The 16,496-nt window shown below is 35.1% G+C and overlaps 1 protein-coding gene across 2 annotated transcripts in view; it reads left to right on the top strand.

The window, feature by feature from the left end:
- MTF2 (metal response element binding transcription factor 2) overlaps nucleotides 1-15,278 on the top strand; it is a 59,634-nt gene extending 44,356 nt beyond the window's left edge. For both annotated transcript variants that reach the window (XM_006190904.2, XM_006190908.2), the window contains 6 exons: nucleotides 3,197-3,264; nucleotides 4,840-5,010; nucleotides 8,726-8,831; nucleotides 8,955-9,007; nucleotides 9,121-9,225; nucleotides 10,855-15,278. In XM_006190904.2, the coding sequence (XP_006190966.1) occupies nucleotides 3,197-3,264; nucleotides 4,840-5,010; nucleotides 8,726-8,831; nucleotides 8,955-9,007; nucleotides 9,121-9,225; nucleotides 10,855-11,212 (861 nt within the window). In that variant the 3' untranslated portion in view covers nucleotides 11,213-15,278. The remainder of the gene's footprint in view (nucleotides 1-3,196; nucleotides 3,265-4,839; nucleotides 5,011-8,725; nucleotides 8,832-8,954; nucleotides 9,008-9,120; nucleotides 9,226-10,854) is intronic.
- Nucleotides 15,279-16,496: the final 1,218 nt, after the last annotated feature.

Here is a 16,496-nt window from a genome sequence, read left to right on the forward strand (position 1 = left end):
TTTTTTTTAAACATTTTTGGAGCTTGGTATCTTAATGATTATCATATAGACTGACTATAGCTATTTGAGAAACTGTTACGTTTTGAAATATTTTCTTTGAGTTAGTAAGAATATGTAATATACATTTGACACCTCAAAAATTGCTTAGGGTTTTTATATAGAATAAGGTGTTTAGAATGGGATTGTACCAGATTTTATTTTGGAGAAGGAGAATCTGCCTGTTTACATTTGTCTTTGATTCCTAATGTGATTTGAAATTTTATTTCTGTGAGGACAACCCACTCGTCTATTAATTGTGGTCTTAAATTTTAAACACCCAAAGGTTGTTAGAGCAGAGTATACTGAGTGCTACCTCACTTGAAGGATGTAGGGAGAAAAGTACAGATAAAATTCAAATGAAACACTGTGGCAGAAACTATGTTCTGGCTAGAGAAAAATGTAGTATAGTACAGGTGGTATACTTTTAAGTGAAAATTATAAGAAATCTAGTTAAATACTTGGACCTTGAGTATATTAGCATACAGTGTATAGGTTGGCAGACAGATTAAATTGGCATACTTAAGCCTAGGTGATGTGGAATTCAATATTGGTAATTGAAGGATATATTTTATTGAAGGGAATAGTTTTAACTGTACGTAACAGCATTTATATCTATACAGAAATACACACCCTTAAAAGTAAAAACATAGTGTGAGATTAGTGTGTGTAGAGGGAGGAACAAAAATGATTATTCTGTTGAAGATGCATGTTGTAAACCTCATGGTCGAGTGGAATGACTAGAATATCATACTCTTCTAATACAGATGATTAGATTTATGTTATAATATTTGTACTCTCAGTTTTCAAAATACAGAAAGGGAGCCGTAGACTGCATTATGCATGTTGAAACACCCTCTATGCAAGATAGCCCCGGAGTGCTGAAGGCGCTTTCAGATAAAACTTCGGAGAAACCACAGAGAGTAAGAACCAAAAGAAAGAAGAGAGTTTGCTGTGATTTTCAAAAAGTAAAAAGGAGTGGATTTGAGAAATTAGAAACTTTTGTTGTGGAATGTCAGTAAAATTGTAGAGCGGATTTTTCATATATATCGCTTGTGAAGGTTTAAAAAGCAGTAAGAAAAACGTCTCCTAATTTATTAGAATAAGTCACGTTTGTTAAGTATGCTAGTTTCTTTTTGATATGGTTAGCGATACTGGTATGTCAAATAGTAACTAATGTGCATGGTGTAGACATAGTATAACTCAGTTTCATGTAAGATATTGAAGTGTGAACTCGTTAAAATGAAAATTAAATGGATTTGTAACTAGCTGCATAATAGTAACAAAAGCAAGTCAAGGGCTTGGAAATATTCTTGAGGGACGTTCTGGTGGAGAACCAAAGGGTTTGTCTTTGTTTCTATCCTCAATTCAAGAAGGATGACAGAGTTAAGAGAAAAGATCGCCTTAAACACTGAGCTGAAAATGAAATCAAACTAACAACAGTTATAAAATTTTGCTTTTAGGCTTAAATATACAGAGAACAGTATGGAACAAGCAGCGTTAAGAGAGGATACTTGGCTTAATAGCAGTTCATCTGATAAAATTTTAGAGTTGAGATGGGAGTGGGGGACAAGAAAGAGGATGGAATAATTTAGCCAAGTTTAATATGAAATAATGTAGTGGGGCTGCTGAATACTTTAACCTAATTTTGGACGTGGTAGCTGCTGTCAGATATTTGAAGAACTGTCTTGTGAAAGAGAATGAAAGAGTTCTGGTTAGGAAGGATTTTGTCCACCCATGGGATGAGCTTCATTGGTTGCCTCGTTAGCTTTCCTCAGTGGTAGTATTGAAACCAAGGTTTTGGGACAATCAGGACTGTAAAAGGGATTGCAGTATTAGTGAAAACTTGAATTAGATGGACATCTTGGTTCTCTTTCAAACTTTAAAGTCTAGTCCATTATTTCTCCTATTAAAGGATAGAAATTATCATTGGAGGCTTCAGAAATACAATAGGAAGGTGGTATGATAAAGAGGAATGAGCACTAAACTTTCTCCTTCCTTTTTCCCTCCTTCCTTACCTTCGTAATTCTTTCTTTTTCCCCTTAGAAAAAAAAAAAAAAACAGTACCCAGGATGGGCAGGGAATGGGCTCTCAGTGAGTGATGAATGAGTGTCCTTAGCTGTCACTTGGGTTCAGGTTCTAGCTCTCTGACTGACCAGCCATATGAATTTGAGCAATTTAACCTGTCTGTAAACTAATCTGTAAAATAGAGTTGAAGTAGGTGACTTTGTCTCTTCTCTCTCCAATATTCTGTTTGACAGATTTGCTCTTTTTACTTGATGCAGTTCTGCAGTTTGGGAGTTTCAAATGGTAAAGAAAATTACTGCAGTAATTTTGAAAGTCAGCAGTGGTATATCAGAAGTTTTTTATTTGTTTTAGTGTTTGTAGCTTTGAGGATTTTTTTTTTTTTTTCCTATTTGCTATTGGGCCCCAGTCTTTAAACTTTGAAGAAAAGGGAGAAGTAACTGTGAAAGAAACCTTTTGGAACAAAATAGAGTATTTTCTAGAATTGAATGTATAGAGTTTAAAGTGTTGTGATAATAAAAAAATTACAGAACAATTTTGGGTTTTGGAGCCAACTAAAGTCTGTAACTGTTATGAAAATAAAATCCCCAAATTTCACATTATTTTCTAAAATTATAGATATTATTGGTGTGTGTTAATATTAGAAGTATTGGGAAATACAATGGTATGTTTCTCTTTTTATTTAATTGAAGTCCCATCAGTTACAATGTGTCAATTTCTGGTGTACAGCACAATGTCCCAGTCATCTCATTATTTTTTATACTCTTTCCCATTAATATCTATTAGAAGCTTTTATGTTTGATATTAAAGTAATTCTGATGTATTATTTCCCCAATTTTTTAATTGTGCTTTGCAGTTGATAGTTCTTTCAGACATACCACTGGAGCCGTACGATTACTAGTAAAGTAACTACTGTAGGATTTATACTCCCTTTTTTTTTGTAAGTGAGAAAACAAGCTGTGAGAGGTTAAATGGCCTTAAATCACATAGCTAGTCAGTGAGGACCTGGAATTAGAACTTAGAGCTTCTGACTGCTAGTTAGTACACTTCTGGATCACATTGCCTCTCTCTAGCACCTATGTATTACTAAGTGATGAAATTACAGTGCGTTAAATTGTTTCTTGATACTTCACAGCTGGCAGACACACCAAAATCTGAAAGATACGAGCATGTTCTGGAGGCATTAAATGATTACAAGACCATGTAAGTTGATTGATGTATCCCTATGAGGGAAGCATTTAGTAAGTATGAGGAATAATTGTAAGAATTGTGGGATTGGTGTATAGAACTAGTACATACCATTTAAAACTTTTCAACGTCCTCTTTCAGTCAGAGTAAAGCAGTGGTTCTCAAGAGCTGGGGAAGGGAAGAGCAGTCCTCTGGGAATGGTTGTTGGGAGGCAGTCATATCAGTATCTCACAGAAATTTGATCTGTTCAGTTGAAAAAGCATATTCAGAGATGATTTGTTTTTATAACTTAAGTAAGATAGAATCTTCTTAGCTGGTAAGAATATGCAAAAGATAGGGGAATATATTGTAGAGAATATGGGTTTTATAATGATTGAGATCTTCTGTGATTTTAAGATTAGTCATTGCCATCTGTTAGAGAAAAGTAGTGTTAGTGATCCAAGTTTTTGATAATTAAGTGATAATGTGTGAGATACATTCTTGTAGAGATCTTCCCCTTTGTTTTTAAGCCAGCACATCTATATTTCTTAAAACTATTTTCAAAATGCAATAGAAATAATTTTTAAATGTATATACTGGCTGCAACCAACTACTGAATTATAACATTTTCATTTGTAACAAGTTGCTGTTTTTGAACTTGGTAGCATTTCCTCATTAAAAAATGTTATAGTTACAAGTGGCTGGATCTTTGGACCACCTCAAAAAGCCATAAAATTACCTGAGCAGTTACCATGCTGGTAAAAATACTTTTTGGAACAATGAATTCTCTACTCCAACTTAGTATGCCAGAAATATATCTGTTCTTGTTATGATAGAAATGGGGGCTCCCCTTTCTCAAACCTGTAGAAAAGTGGAAAAATAGTCCAGGCATTTGGTAGTGGTTCTTACGGCCAAGCAGGCTCTACGTAGAGCTAAGGAGGTGTTTTGGAATAATTCCAGATTTGATATATTAGACACTCCCTTTATTTTCTGGGCCTCTAGGATTAATTTTATACCTTTTTCCCCAATGCTATCACCTATTACTTTCTGGCTAGGATTTCTATCCTCACAGATCCACTCTGAAATAGAATTCTTTTTTCCTAAAGTTTTTATGAGATGTTTTTATCAGATGACAGTAAAAACATAGAAAAACAAATTAGGACTAAAAAAGACACCACTCTCCACCCTTTTTCCTTGCTTTAAAAGGTTAGGTGCTAGGGGTAGGGAGTATAGCCCAGTGGTAGAGTGCATGTTTAGCATGCATGAGGTCCTGGGTTCAATCCCCAGTACCTCCGTGAACAACAAAAAAAAGGGAGGGAAGCGAATATCACAATAAAACACTTAGGCTCACCAATTTAAAAAAAAAAAGAAAAGTGGGCATCTGGTCTTCTCCCTTCTGACTCTGTTCCTGCCTACTCTTGCATCATATCCCACTGTTGTCTGGCTCTAGGGCAGATAAGAATCAAGGAAGGCAGCGGGGAAGAGGCAGTTTTTCTAGTATTGGGTGGACTTTAATGTGTAAAGGCTTTATACCTGAAAGTTATGACTTAGGGTCTGCCATGTATATGTGTTCAGTTTTTAAATTTTTAGTTAATTTTTTTAAAAATTTAGGTTTATGTCTGGGAAAGAAATAAAGAAGAAGAAACATTTGTTTGGGTTGCGAATCCGTGTTCCTCCTGTGCCACCAAATGTGGCTTTCAAGGCAGAGAAAGAACCTGAAGGAACATCCCATGAATTTAAAATTAAAGGCAGAAAGGCATCCAAACCTATATCTGATTCAAGGTAAAAAATTGATCTGTGGCTTAGTTTTTCTCTTTAGCTTATTTGTAACTAAAAATGTGTTATTTAGTCTCAGTAGTATATTTGAAAATACAAGCGGCAGTTACCCTGCTTTGTTTTCCTGTTTATAGTTTCTTGCTTGGACAAGGTGTACAAAGAGTTAATGCTAGATGTTTATTTACTTACTTTAGATCTAAGGCTTTTCAGGAATAGGCCCAATTCATTTTGTTAGCAAACAGCTTAAGTATTAGCCTGTTCATTTGGTTTTTGTTGTTGTTGTTCATTTCTCATTCATTTGTTCATTCATTTATTCATTACTTGTATCAGGCATCTTACCATCTAAGTGCTAAAGACACAGTAACAAATGAAACTTTCTGCCCTGTTGGGGTGTACATTATAGTGGGGAAGAAAGGTGATTAAAAAAAAGGTAAAATAACTACAGATTATACTAATGCCATTTAGGAAATAACAGACAGATTTGGACTGTACTGGGATGGACAGAGATGAAAGGATCTACTTTAAGGAGGTTTAAGGAAGGCATATTTAAAATGGTACTTAAGCTGAAACTTGGAATGATGAGAATGACCTAACAATGTGAAGAACAAAGGGACAAATACTTCAGGTAGCAGCAGTAACAAGTCTGAAGGCTGTGAGGCATGTTCTAGGAGCTCGCAGAGGGCTAGTGAAGTAGGAATGGGTGTAGAGTGTAGCAGGTGTTGGGAAGGTTGGGTGGGGCTTGATCGTGTAAAGCTTTGTAGGTCTCATAAGAAGTTTGGGTTTTCTGAGAATGGGGAGCTGTTTAAAAATGTAAGCAGATTGAATTATCCTTTAAAGTACTTTGCTGGATGCTGTTTGGAAAACAATTGAGGTAAGAATAGAAGCAAGAGAAAATTGAGTCTTACAGTAGTCTAGGTGAGAGATACAACGGTTGCTTGTGCAGGTGAAGGTGTTGGCAGTCAAATAGAGAAAAAATAGATTCTGTTGGAGGCAGAATTTATAGGCTTTGCTAATTAATTAAATTTATGAAAGAAAGGAAGAAATGAAGTCAAACAGTGCCCAGATTTCTGGCTTGAGCAACTAGTGGGTGGTGGTGTCTGTTACCAAGATCTGGAAGAACAGATTTTGGCAAGGTGAATAAAGCATTCTTCTGTTTCATACTCATTGAATTTGAGATTCTTCCAAGGAATACCTCAGTGATGATGATGTCAGGCAGTTGGGTGTGTAAGTCTCAGGAGAGGTTAGGACACATGACATAAATTTGGGAGTTGAATTATAAAGCTATGAGGATGACATTACCTAAAGAGAGGAGAAGTGAAGAAAATGTGGCCCAGAATAATGTCCTGATATCATTTAGAGATTTGGAAGTAGTGAAATAAACGAAGGAGACTAAAAAGAATGATCAGTGAAGTGCAAGGAATCCAGGAAAGTCTGATGTCATGAAAATCAGGAGGAGAGTAGTTCAAGAAAGATGATTGTATTAAATGGTATTGAATGCTGCTGAGAGGTGGGTTAAGATGAGAGAAAAGTGTTTATTTGGATATGTTAGCATTCTGTTATTAGTGACCTTGACCAAAGCAATTCTTTTTGAGAGATAAAGATAGAAGTCCGATTAGAGCGGATCAAAGTGTGATCGAATCCAGCACTGCCCAGTTTACATGTCAGAACTGGGCGTTTTCTACAATAAGGGGCACAGGCAGATTCAGAATAATGATGATGATGATAATAATAAAGGAATAATCATTAAGAATTCTGAAAGAAAAAGAAGACAGTAGAAAGGGTATGTGTCGCCCACTCTCAGAAGCAGTTTTACTGTATTAGGGAAGGGAAGTAGACAAACAGAATGGAAGCTGAAGAGGGGATGGGAGTAATCAAGTGATGATTTTTGAATACATGGAAGATAATTGTAACCTGTTTGTATGTGCTTGTAGGAATGATTAGTGGAGAAGAGGAGATTGCTGTAGGAGAGGGGGTAGGTGATTGAAGGTACTGTAAAGTCTTTGAGAAGCCAGAAGGGACAGGATTTAGAGCCATAGTGTGGAATGGCCTTTGACAGGAGGACTTAGATGCTTCTGTTGAAATGTGGTGGAAAAGGAGAAGATAGGTACAAATGTTAGTTCTACTGTAGAGTTAGCATTTGGAAGATGACTAAAGTCACTGCTTGGTAGCTTCTGTTTTCTCCGTGAAATTAAAAGGCAAAGATAGCTGAGAGGAAAGTTAAAGGAGCAATACAAGGTCTGAGAGAGTTGACAGTGCCTTATATCCATTTGAGTTGGTAATAAAGTAGATACTACTTTAAGGGTTTGTTTTTCCTGAAGAAAAGACTTCTTTCACTTTCAGATTTTGTCATTAATCCTGTGCTAGCAATTGCTTATATTATGAATTAGGAAAAAGTTTTCCACAAACTTTCTTTCTCATTTCTATCATGATTTTGATAGGACAGTTCAACTGTGGTAGCTATCAGGTTTTCATTTAAAGCCACCATGTAATGATTCAGCTTTCTTTGAAGGCATTCTCAGTTCCTTCTGGGTCCTGTGTATGAATTGGTTCTTTTAATCTAAGAGAGTTTTCTTTAGACCAAGAGTCCTTTGTAAATATTTTGTAGGCCATCTGTCAAAAAAAGATGTAGACTCCATTGGTTTTATCCTTGAGACTTCTGATTATAGGTCTAGTTATGCTTTGTACCCCTGGCTTCCCTACTTTCCCTTTTTTTGTTTCCACCTTTATTCCCCAGCCTTAGTTGGGTGTGTGGCGGGGTAGTCTTTCCTAGTTTTCTCCAGTCACCTCTTTCTATCCTATGAGATAATATTGTTCCTTTGCTTTGTTTTTTAATTGAATTTTCCTGGATAATGTCCTTAGCCCATTTTATTACCCTGCTTATATACACATTTGTCATCTAACTATACTGTGAACCCTTTAGCACGGGAACATCTTTGTATCCCTATTGTTAATATCCCCTTTATATGGAAGTGTTTGTTGAATAGATGAAATAGATGTTTTGCATATTGATATTTGCCATTTTTCTGTCCTATTAATTGGAGATGTCCTTGACCTATTGCCTTTTTTTCCTCTTCCTATTCCTTGATATTTGCCTTTATATCTCAAAAATGGTTTTCTAGGTCTTCCTAACTTTGCCCTTTGAATGACTTCCCTGCCCAATATGAAGGAGTCTTTCCTCCTTTACATTCTCCCATCCTGGGCTTCATCCTCTTTCTGATTAGTGTCATTCAGGAACCCACAGGCTACTTCTGTTTATAGCTACTGTATTGTAACATAGATATTTCATGGCTGCACAAAGTTAACTACTAAGTTCATAATCGCTTTGAGTAGTAAATTCTTAAAACATCCCCCAAGAACTTACATAGTACCAACCTAAACAAAATAATTGAACTTTTAGGAGTTCTGAAACCTTCCATCCAATATAGTAGTATGTTTGATGCTTTTGCTTTTGTTTTAAATTTTTAGGTGGTACATATTTTTCAGAACTGTATTAAAGAACTTTTTTCTTAAACCTTCATATGTGAATATCTCTTAAACATTTAAATTAAAATGTGTTATCTATGAACTTGACTGAACTTGTAGATTCAACTTAACTTTGTTTTTATATTACCATTAATATCAAACTATATAACATTTACATAGAGCTATAACTGTATATTGTTCATTGTGATTTTGTTTTCTTTATGCAGAGATTAAATACATAATGGTGTTCTGTTTTCAGGGAAGTAAGCAATGGCATAGAAAAAAAAGGAAAGAAAAAATCTGTAGGTCGTCCACCTGGCCCATATACAAGAAAAATGATTCAGAAAACTGCTGAGCCACCTTTGGTAAGAGGATGTACTGGTATATGTTCTCAAAGAGGACATTGGCTTGAAATTACTGAGAAACTAACATCTTTTCAGCTGACTTTAGAACCATTCTTTTAAGTTTGTTTGTTTGTTTTTTTCTAGGATAAGGAATCAATTTCAGAGAATCCTACCTTGGATTTACCTTGTCCTACAGGGTAAATAGAAAGTTGTTTTCTGCCGTTCTAGGAATTTTCTTGGGGGGGTGGGCATTAGTATTTCTACTCTGATGTAATATAGTTGTTATACCATTTAAATTCTTTTGTCTCAGGAGAACTGAGGGGGCTGCACATTCATCCAATACCTCAGATGTGGATTTCACGGGTGCTTCCGGTGCAAAAGAAACTACCTCATCTAGCATCTCCAGGCATTATGGGTAGATACTTCACGTCCTTATTCTTAAATAATTTTCCTCTACGCCTTTTCTTTGTGAAGTGAGGAGTAAATAAAATTTTAGCAATTGGAAGTGATACAAGTTTGTCTTTCCAGCTTCTGAGAAACAGTCTATGTGTAGATTCCTTAGGTTATTAATACTCTTCTGAGTATTTTTTGCTTTTCGGAGCACAAACATTTTCTACTTTGTCAGGAATTTTGCTAGTGTTCACAGAGAAGAGATACCCTGGTGTTTATAGGTGTGCCCTTTTCTGGGAGACCTTGTTATGCTTCTAATATGTAAGTGTGCCTTGCTTTAGGAAAGCTTGAATTTTAAATTTTATTTTTATTTTATTTTTTTAAATGGAGGTGCTGAGAATTGAACCCAGGACCTCAAACATGCTAAGCATGCACTCCACCACCGAGCTATTTCCCTCCCATCTTGAATTTTTTTTTTATTAAGTCAGAATCAGGCCTACAGATCCTTTTGTTAGTAAAACGATTTTAAACTCAAGATTTTTAGCAATAGCAGACTTCTCTAATGTTTCATTTAACCTAACTCTGCAGAAGGACAGCTTTTTCCTAAGTGTGATGTATCAGGTGTGAAAAATTTAGTTTACTTGGGATCACAGCTGTGAGCTTACAAGTCTTATACTTCCCTTGTTTTTGTTCATAATTCAAAAACTGCTCTTGTAAATCATACAAAATGATAAGTATTTAAAGGCTTAAAATATAACTTATTTTTAAGTGATTTGTGAATAATAATAATAATGTGAGCTATTTTTTGGCCCTCTTACCAAGCATTGTGCTAAGCTTACATACATCCTTATTTAATTCTTAAAACAACAAACAACAGAATTCTTTTGCATTGTTCCCAGTTTACAGATAAGGAAACTGAGAGGGTTTTTGGTAACAAGCCCAAGATGGCATGTTTTTTAGCAAGTATACAGAGCTGGGATGTCTACTTGGGCAGTTGATTATAAAGTCTTTGAGTTTAGCTATTATGCTAAATTTTGCCCTTGTTTTAGAAGATCATAAAATCATTGAATTTTTGAACTGAACGATAATCTAGTTCAACCATTTTCGCTTCATCTCTTCACTTAAGAGAATGTAGAGGATTTGAATTTGGCCAGTATCACATTGAGCTAGACCTAGGGTACCCTGACATCTAGTTTATGTTTATTCCAGTTCATTACATCAGTTTAAGGACACAGAAAGGTATCTTGTATGTAGTAGGTGCTTGTTAAATATTTGTTGCATTGAATGAATGAATGAACTGTCTTCTTTTTAAAGATAAAACTATTGATAAGACGTGACTTACGAATAGGGCCTCTTGGTTAGAATTTGCCTCGTTAGCCTCATGAATCAAAAATTTCCTCTGATTCTTTTAAGCTTAATAGCACATAGTTAAGGAAGAAAAGCTCTTCAAAGGTCAGCCCCAAGGAGACGATTGAATTTAACGAAGGCGAGTGATAATCCATTTTATTTAACATTTGTTATTTTGATTTGGCTGATTTTCTATTTTCTGATTTCTGTTACTTAAAGTAATAGAAAATAAATCAGAGTACATGTTGTGTGGGTAAAGGATGCTTTATAAGCTTAGTAGATAATTGTGGCCTTTTTTGATCTTCAGATTGTCTGACTCCAGAAAAAGAACTCGTACAGGAAGATCGTGGCCTGCTGCAATACCGCATTTACGGAGGAGAAGGGGTCGTCTTCCAAGAAGAGCACTCCAGACTCAGAACTCAGAAATTGTAAAAGATGACGAAGGCAAAGATGATTACCAATTTGACGAACTCAACACAGAGATTTTGAATAACTTAGCAGATCAGGAGTTACAACTCAATCATCTAAAAAACTCCATTACCAGTTATTTTGGTGCTGCAGGTAGAATAGCATGTGGTGAAAAGTACCGCGTATTGGCTCGTCGGGTGACACTTGATGGAAAGGTGCAGTATCTTGTGGAATGGGAAGGAGCAACTGCATCCTGACTGTAGGACTGAACATTATGTTCACTGCACTCTCATTTTCTGTAGGTACAGTTCAAAGTCCTAAAGGAGTCTGGCTTTTACTATCTTTCTTAAAAAAAAAAAAAAAGTCAAAAAATTCACATAAGGAGATGATACTAGCCTTAACATGTACCTGTCAATGTTATGGATATTGTCATAAAAAGATATCTTTTAAAAATCAGAACAGAGACTTAATTTTTTAAATCTTAAGATTTGTAGAATGTTTCTAGGATAGGATATTAAAAATGATTCAAACCCATGCATGGTGTTAGATAATTTTTCTAATTATTCCATTGAGTCAGTTTTTGTGATTTGTGGTTATCAGAGCAAACAGATCATGTAGATAGCACAAGGATTTGGAGAAACATTGTCTGTTTTGTTACCAAAATGTTGGAAAGAATTTATTTCAATAACTTTTAGATTTCATAAAGTGCAGTGTATATAATGCCTACTAAAAGACTGTAAAATACTGAAATTTTCTTTCAAGCAAAGTGTAAAAAAATATATTGAGCCTGTAAATTGCTCTGTGACTAGACTTCATTGTCGTCTTAATATATTCTTTGCATGTGCATATATATACACACGTGTATATATATGTGTGTGATTGACTATGTGACCTATGCAATACAAATTATGGGAATGGGCAGCTTTGGAGTATATATCCCATAATTCTTTTTTCAGGAATAGTTGCAGTATTTACACAGCAGCATTTCTTCTCAGGCTTTTATTGGGTGCTGTTGCTTGCTATGTATGAAGAGAAATGTGTCAGACAAGTTTAGTGTGTTCTGGAGAAGGATGTGAACAACAGTGTTCATGGGCTTTTAGAATGCTTTTCACTTTCAGTCCTTGTAACTGTTCAGAACCTAAAACAAATTCAAATAGTATGAACATTATCTCCTAATAGAAGTAACGTTTTCAAGTTTCATGGCACATTATGATTGTAAATGTCTCTCAGTTTTAACAGTAAGTCTATAGGAGTCCCGTGAAGATTCCTGAAATGTCTGTAGTAACTGTTAGTCATGTTGAATAAGTGTAGTGTGAACAAAGTATTTTATTGCACAGGGTTAACAAACAGTATGTTGTCTGCCCGGGCAACTGCTGTTTTATTACAACATTACCTCTTGTTTTTATAAAATGTACCAAGATTTAAATTGATAACTTTATTTTACATGTAAAAAAAAAAACAGTTTCTTTTATCACCAGTGTTAGAGTTGTCTTCTGTTTCTTTTTGTTTTGTTTGTTTTCTTTTTTAGCCAAAGAGTAAACAGAAGAATATTCTTATTTTGGTGGCTATTCATTTTACTCTTAAAAGTGGTCGATTTTAGCCTAAAAATTGGGGAACTTGCTGCCAAAATGAAAATATGTAAAGTGTAGTGGTTGCAGAGCGGGTATAATGTGGGTGGGTACTTATTTATTCCATTGATTGATTATTTGACTGTTTATAAAGAAGTTGCTTTATTTCTTTAAACATCTTCAAAAGATGACCTTTCCTTGTCACATTATAGCCAAAAGAAGCAGAGAACTTCGTAGTCCTGCATTTGGTTCCTGGTTGGCCAGGTATAAATGAGCTTTACAAAAGTGCAAATTAAAAACTGTCACTTCTGTTTACCTCCACCAAAACTTGATTTTCCCCTAGCTATTAATTTAAAGTTGCCTTTCCTGCAGCTGCAATATTTTGAATAACACACAGAGTTTGTGTTGATTTTGAATGTTTGTTTATACCTAGGGGTAATGGAAAATGTAAATCCCGTGTAACCTTATCACTCCACCTGTATCATATTATTTCATTTTCCCCCAAGTCCTTTAATTCTAACTGAACACCAGCAGTATTTTTAGTAATTTTTTCTTTAGTATACTTGGAAGATGATTTATTAAGCTGAACTGTCTTAGACGTAATTATTGTGAATGTCTGTTTTATTTTATCATGGTGGTTCACATGGCTCTGATGTTCAGTTTGTATTTTTGGAATTGCTTTACTTAGAATTAAAACAGACCAACATTAAATGTGTGTATTTTTTAAAGAGCTAATGAGTTTTGCTTCTGTATTTGCCTGAAAATACACACTGGTGCAGTAGATGACTGCATTTATTTACCCAGGGAGCTAAGGATTTTCCAATTCCATTATAAATATGTTAACTTGAATTAATGTTTATAAAACTTTGCTTTTATTTTCCTCTTGTCCCCCAGATAATATTAATAATTGTTGCGTGTTCATCTTAAATGACTTTTGGAGAAATAAGCTGTTTAGCCAGCTTGTATACTTTATACTAGAAAGACAATATATCTCCAGTTCCCCTGTCCCCAAACTTGAAAAAAATTCAGACTTTTCAGTTATGATTTCTTTTCTTCTTACCTATGTAGAAGATGACAGGGTTCACATAAAAGGAGTTCCTTTTTTTTGTTGTTTTTCCCCTAAGAAGCTTTGCTCTAGAGTACAGAAAGAAGAGGTAAAAATAATATACTTTATTAATTTTAATACCATTTTTATTCATAATACATTTTATAAATTCTCTGATAATAACAAAATATGGATTCTTAGGCCCTTAGGTGATCAAACTAGATCAGAATATGAGCTATCAGAGTTTTTCTATAAATTGCAATGTAGGAGTGATGAAGTCAGATCTTGCTATGGATATATTTTGTTACTAAATGCTTAACAGAAGTAAATGTTCACTGATGTGTGAGTTGAAGGTATTTCTCTTTCCCCGCTTTTATTTTGCGAGGTATGTCCAACTATGCATTTTTGGTTTCTATTGTGTATGTATTCAGAGGAGTTCTATTAGTGTTGGGGGTAGAGCTAACTGTGTTTTGGGCTATTTGATTGAGTTTCTACTAGGTGCTGTTGCATTTTTGGTTGGAACATGATCTGACTTGCATAGTTATAGTAGACTTTCATAATCTGGTTCTAGAGTTGTTTGAATGAAGATGCAAAGGCAAAGGAAGATGTCTGCAACTTTGGGAAATAGTGAAAAATGCCTTCTTTGTGTGGGGAAGTTTTACTCTTTTACTGTATTTGAGTACTTCTATGAATACACTCCTACAAATCTCCTTTGGTTTCTTCTCTGGCAGTTGATCAGTCATGTTCTTTCCTCAGGAAAAGGAAAACTTGGCAGTTAAATGTAAAGTGAGAATTTTGTCTTACTGTGGGATTATTTTCTAATTAGTAGCAGTTAAGAAACTAGATATCTGATACAAAGTTGGAGATGGGGAGGTCTGTGAAAGCAAACTGATTGGCTCCCTAACTAACAGGCAGGTGGGAGCAAGGACAGTATTTATAACTTTTAAGTCATAATATCAGAGTATCTTGGAGCAATAACTAGATCAAAATACTATGCGGTCGTTGTATTTTAAATTAGAATAAGACTGTAAATTAACTAACTCATTCTTGTTTTTCTCCCCTACCCCTCACTTCTACCCAACAGAATCCCTTTCTGCTTATTACCCTTGAATTTTCTCTTTGTTGGAGATGATGAGTGTTAAAACTGGATGTTTAGTAATAACTCCTCCCTTTTGCAGGATCTTCAAGGAATGATTTCTTGTTCAAGAAAATTTTCTACTGGATTTAAGCAAGGAAACAAATAAATAAATTCTTCATAAATGATAAAATAAACTTATTGCATAAAGCAAAAATATATCCTGTTCAAAATCATTAGTCTAATTTCTGCTCCATGTACTTACCAAAAAGAATTCGATCCTTGTTTTCCCCTATACCTATAATGCTTTCCCAATGAGGGGAATATAGTCTGTAATTGGGCACAAATTGGCTCATTTGGCGGCGAAGGGGAGGTGTGTGTCAAAAAAATCTTAGAAAATGGTTTGTGGTCCTCCAAAGCTCAACTCTACCTGACAAAAATCTTTTTCCTTAGTACATTACCTTTGTTCAGTTTTTTGAAGTATCACAAGAGCAGTACTGACAGTGAGTTAGTTCATGGAACATACACAAAATAATCTTAAGATCAACGCTGTGAGTGGGGAAGGCATAGCTCAAGTAGTAAATCACGTGCTTAGCACGCACAAGGTTCTGGGTTCAATCCCCAGTACCTCCTCTAAAAATAAATAAATGAGTAAACTAATTACCTCCCCCCCTCAAAAAACAAAACAAAACAAAATTTTTAAAAAAAGATCAATGCTGTGAAACCATGGCAAATGTGTAGCTACATTCCAGAAGACTGAGTGGGGTAAGTCTGGAGCTCACGTTGTGAGCGGTGGGTCTGCACACCCTGCTGGCTTCTGCCGGCTCCCTTGTGGATGTTGTTTATGCTTGATCCTGAGTCCTCTTGATCCTGTGTGTGACCTGGACTTGGAGAAGTAAATAAAACTAGCTTATATTTTGTTATTTTGTTCTCAAGGTTGCTTAGCCCATCATGTCAGGTGCTGAAAAGGAAAAAATACTGAGAATATCTGAATGATTATCTAGTAGCTAGTTGAAAGTAATTTTTTCATTAGAAACTCATTCTTGATACCTCTTTATAAACTATAGTTGCTTTTTAAGCAACTTTTAAACCATCAAAGGTCAGAAACATTTAAAATGCCGCTTCATTGAAGGTTTTTCTAGAGTTTCTTAAGTACTTCATGTTTTAAAAACCACCATTCTTAGCATGGTAACCTTCTCCTAATCACTGGCAGGTTATTGTCTGTTGCTGTAAAATGGTCGTCCTCTCGGGGATCCAGATGTGAGTCTTCGTCTTAGGGACTTAGGCTCAGTAGAGCTTTTATATTTGTCTGCTTTTCATGTATCTCTTTTGTCAGTTTCCGTGTTAATAATCCATACTTATTCGCGACGTGTTGTGCACCTTTCTCCCTTTCCAGCCAATCCCACCTAGACTCTAATCTTTATTAATTTACTGTAGACTGGGAAGAATTTAAGCAAGGTTTCCTGAAACAGATAGTGACGATGTAAATAAAAATTTGAACCTTTTGTTACCCATAATTCTGATTTGTTTATAGATTCTTGAGTAATGGTTCAAGAGTGATTTCCTTTGAAAAAAAGTAAAATGTTTTTAAAAAATCGTTCATTACTCAACACAAGTTTTTAAAAACTAACATTTTGATTGAAATATTTATGATCATAGGTTGCATTAGGTTTTCTGTTACCAAACACACAACTAAAATAGTTATTCAACTGTCATTGAATAATTGAACACAGAAAATAAAAAATCTTCCATTTACAGGTTCCTAGAGTTGGAAAAATTCTTCAGCATTCTGTATTACATCTTGTGTGGCATAGAAGGCTTTGTCTGGTCACCTGGGAATTTAAAGCCCTGAT

This window comes from Camelus ferus, chromosome 9, assembly GCF_009834535.1.
Source record: "Camelus ferus isolate YT-003-E chromosome 9, BCGSAC_Cfer_1.0, whole genome shotgun sequence".
Taxonomy (NCBI): domain Eukaryota; kingdom Metazoa; phylum Chordata; class Mammalia; order Artiodactyla; family Camelidae; genus Camelus; species Camelus ferus.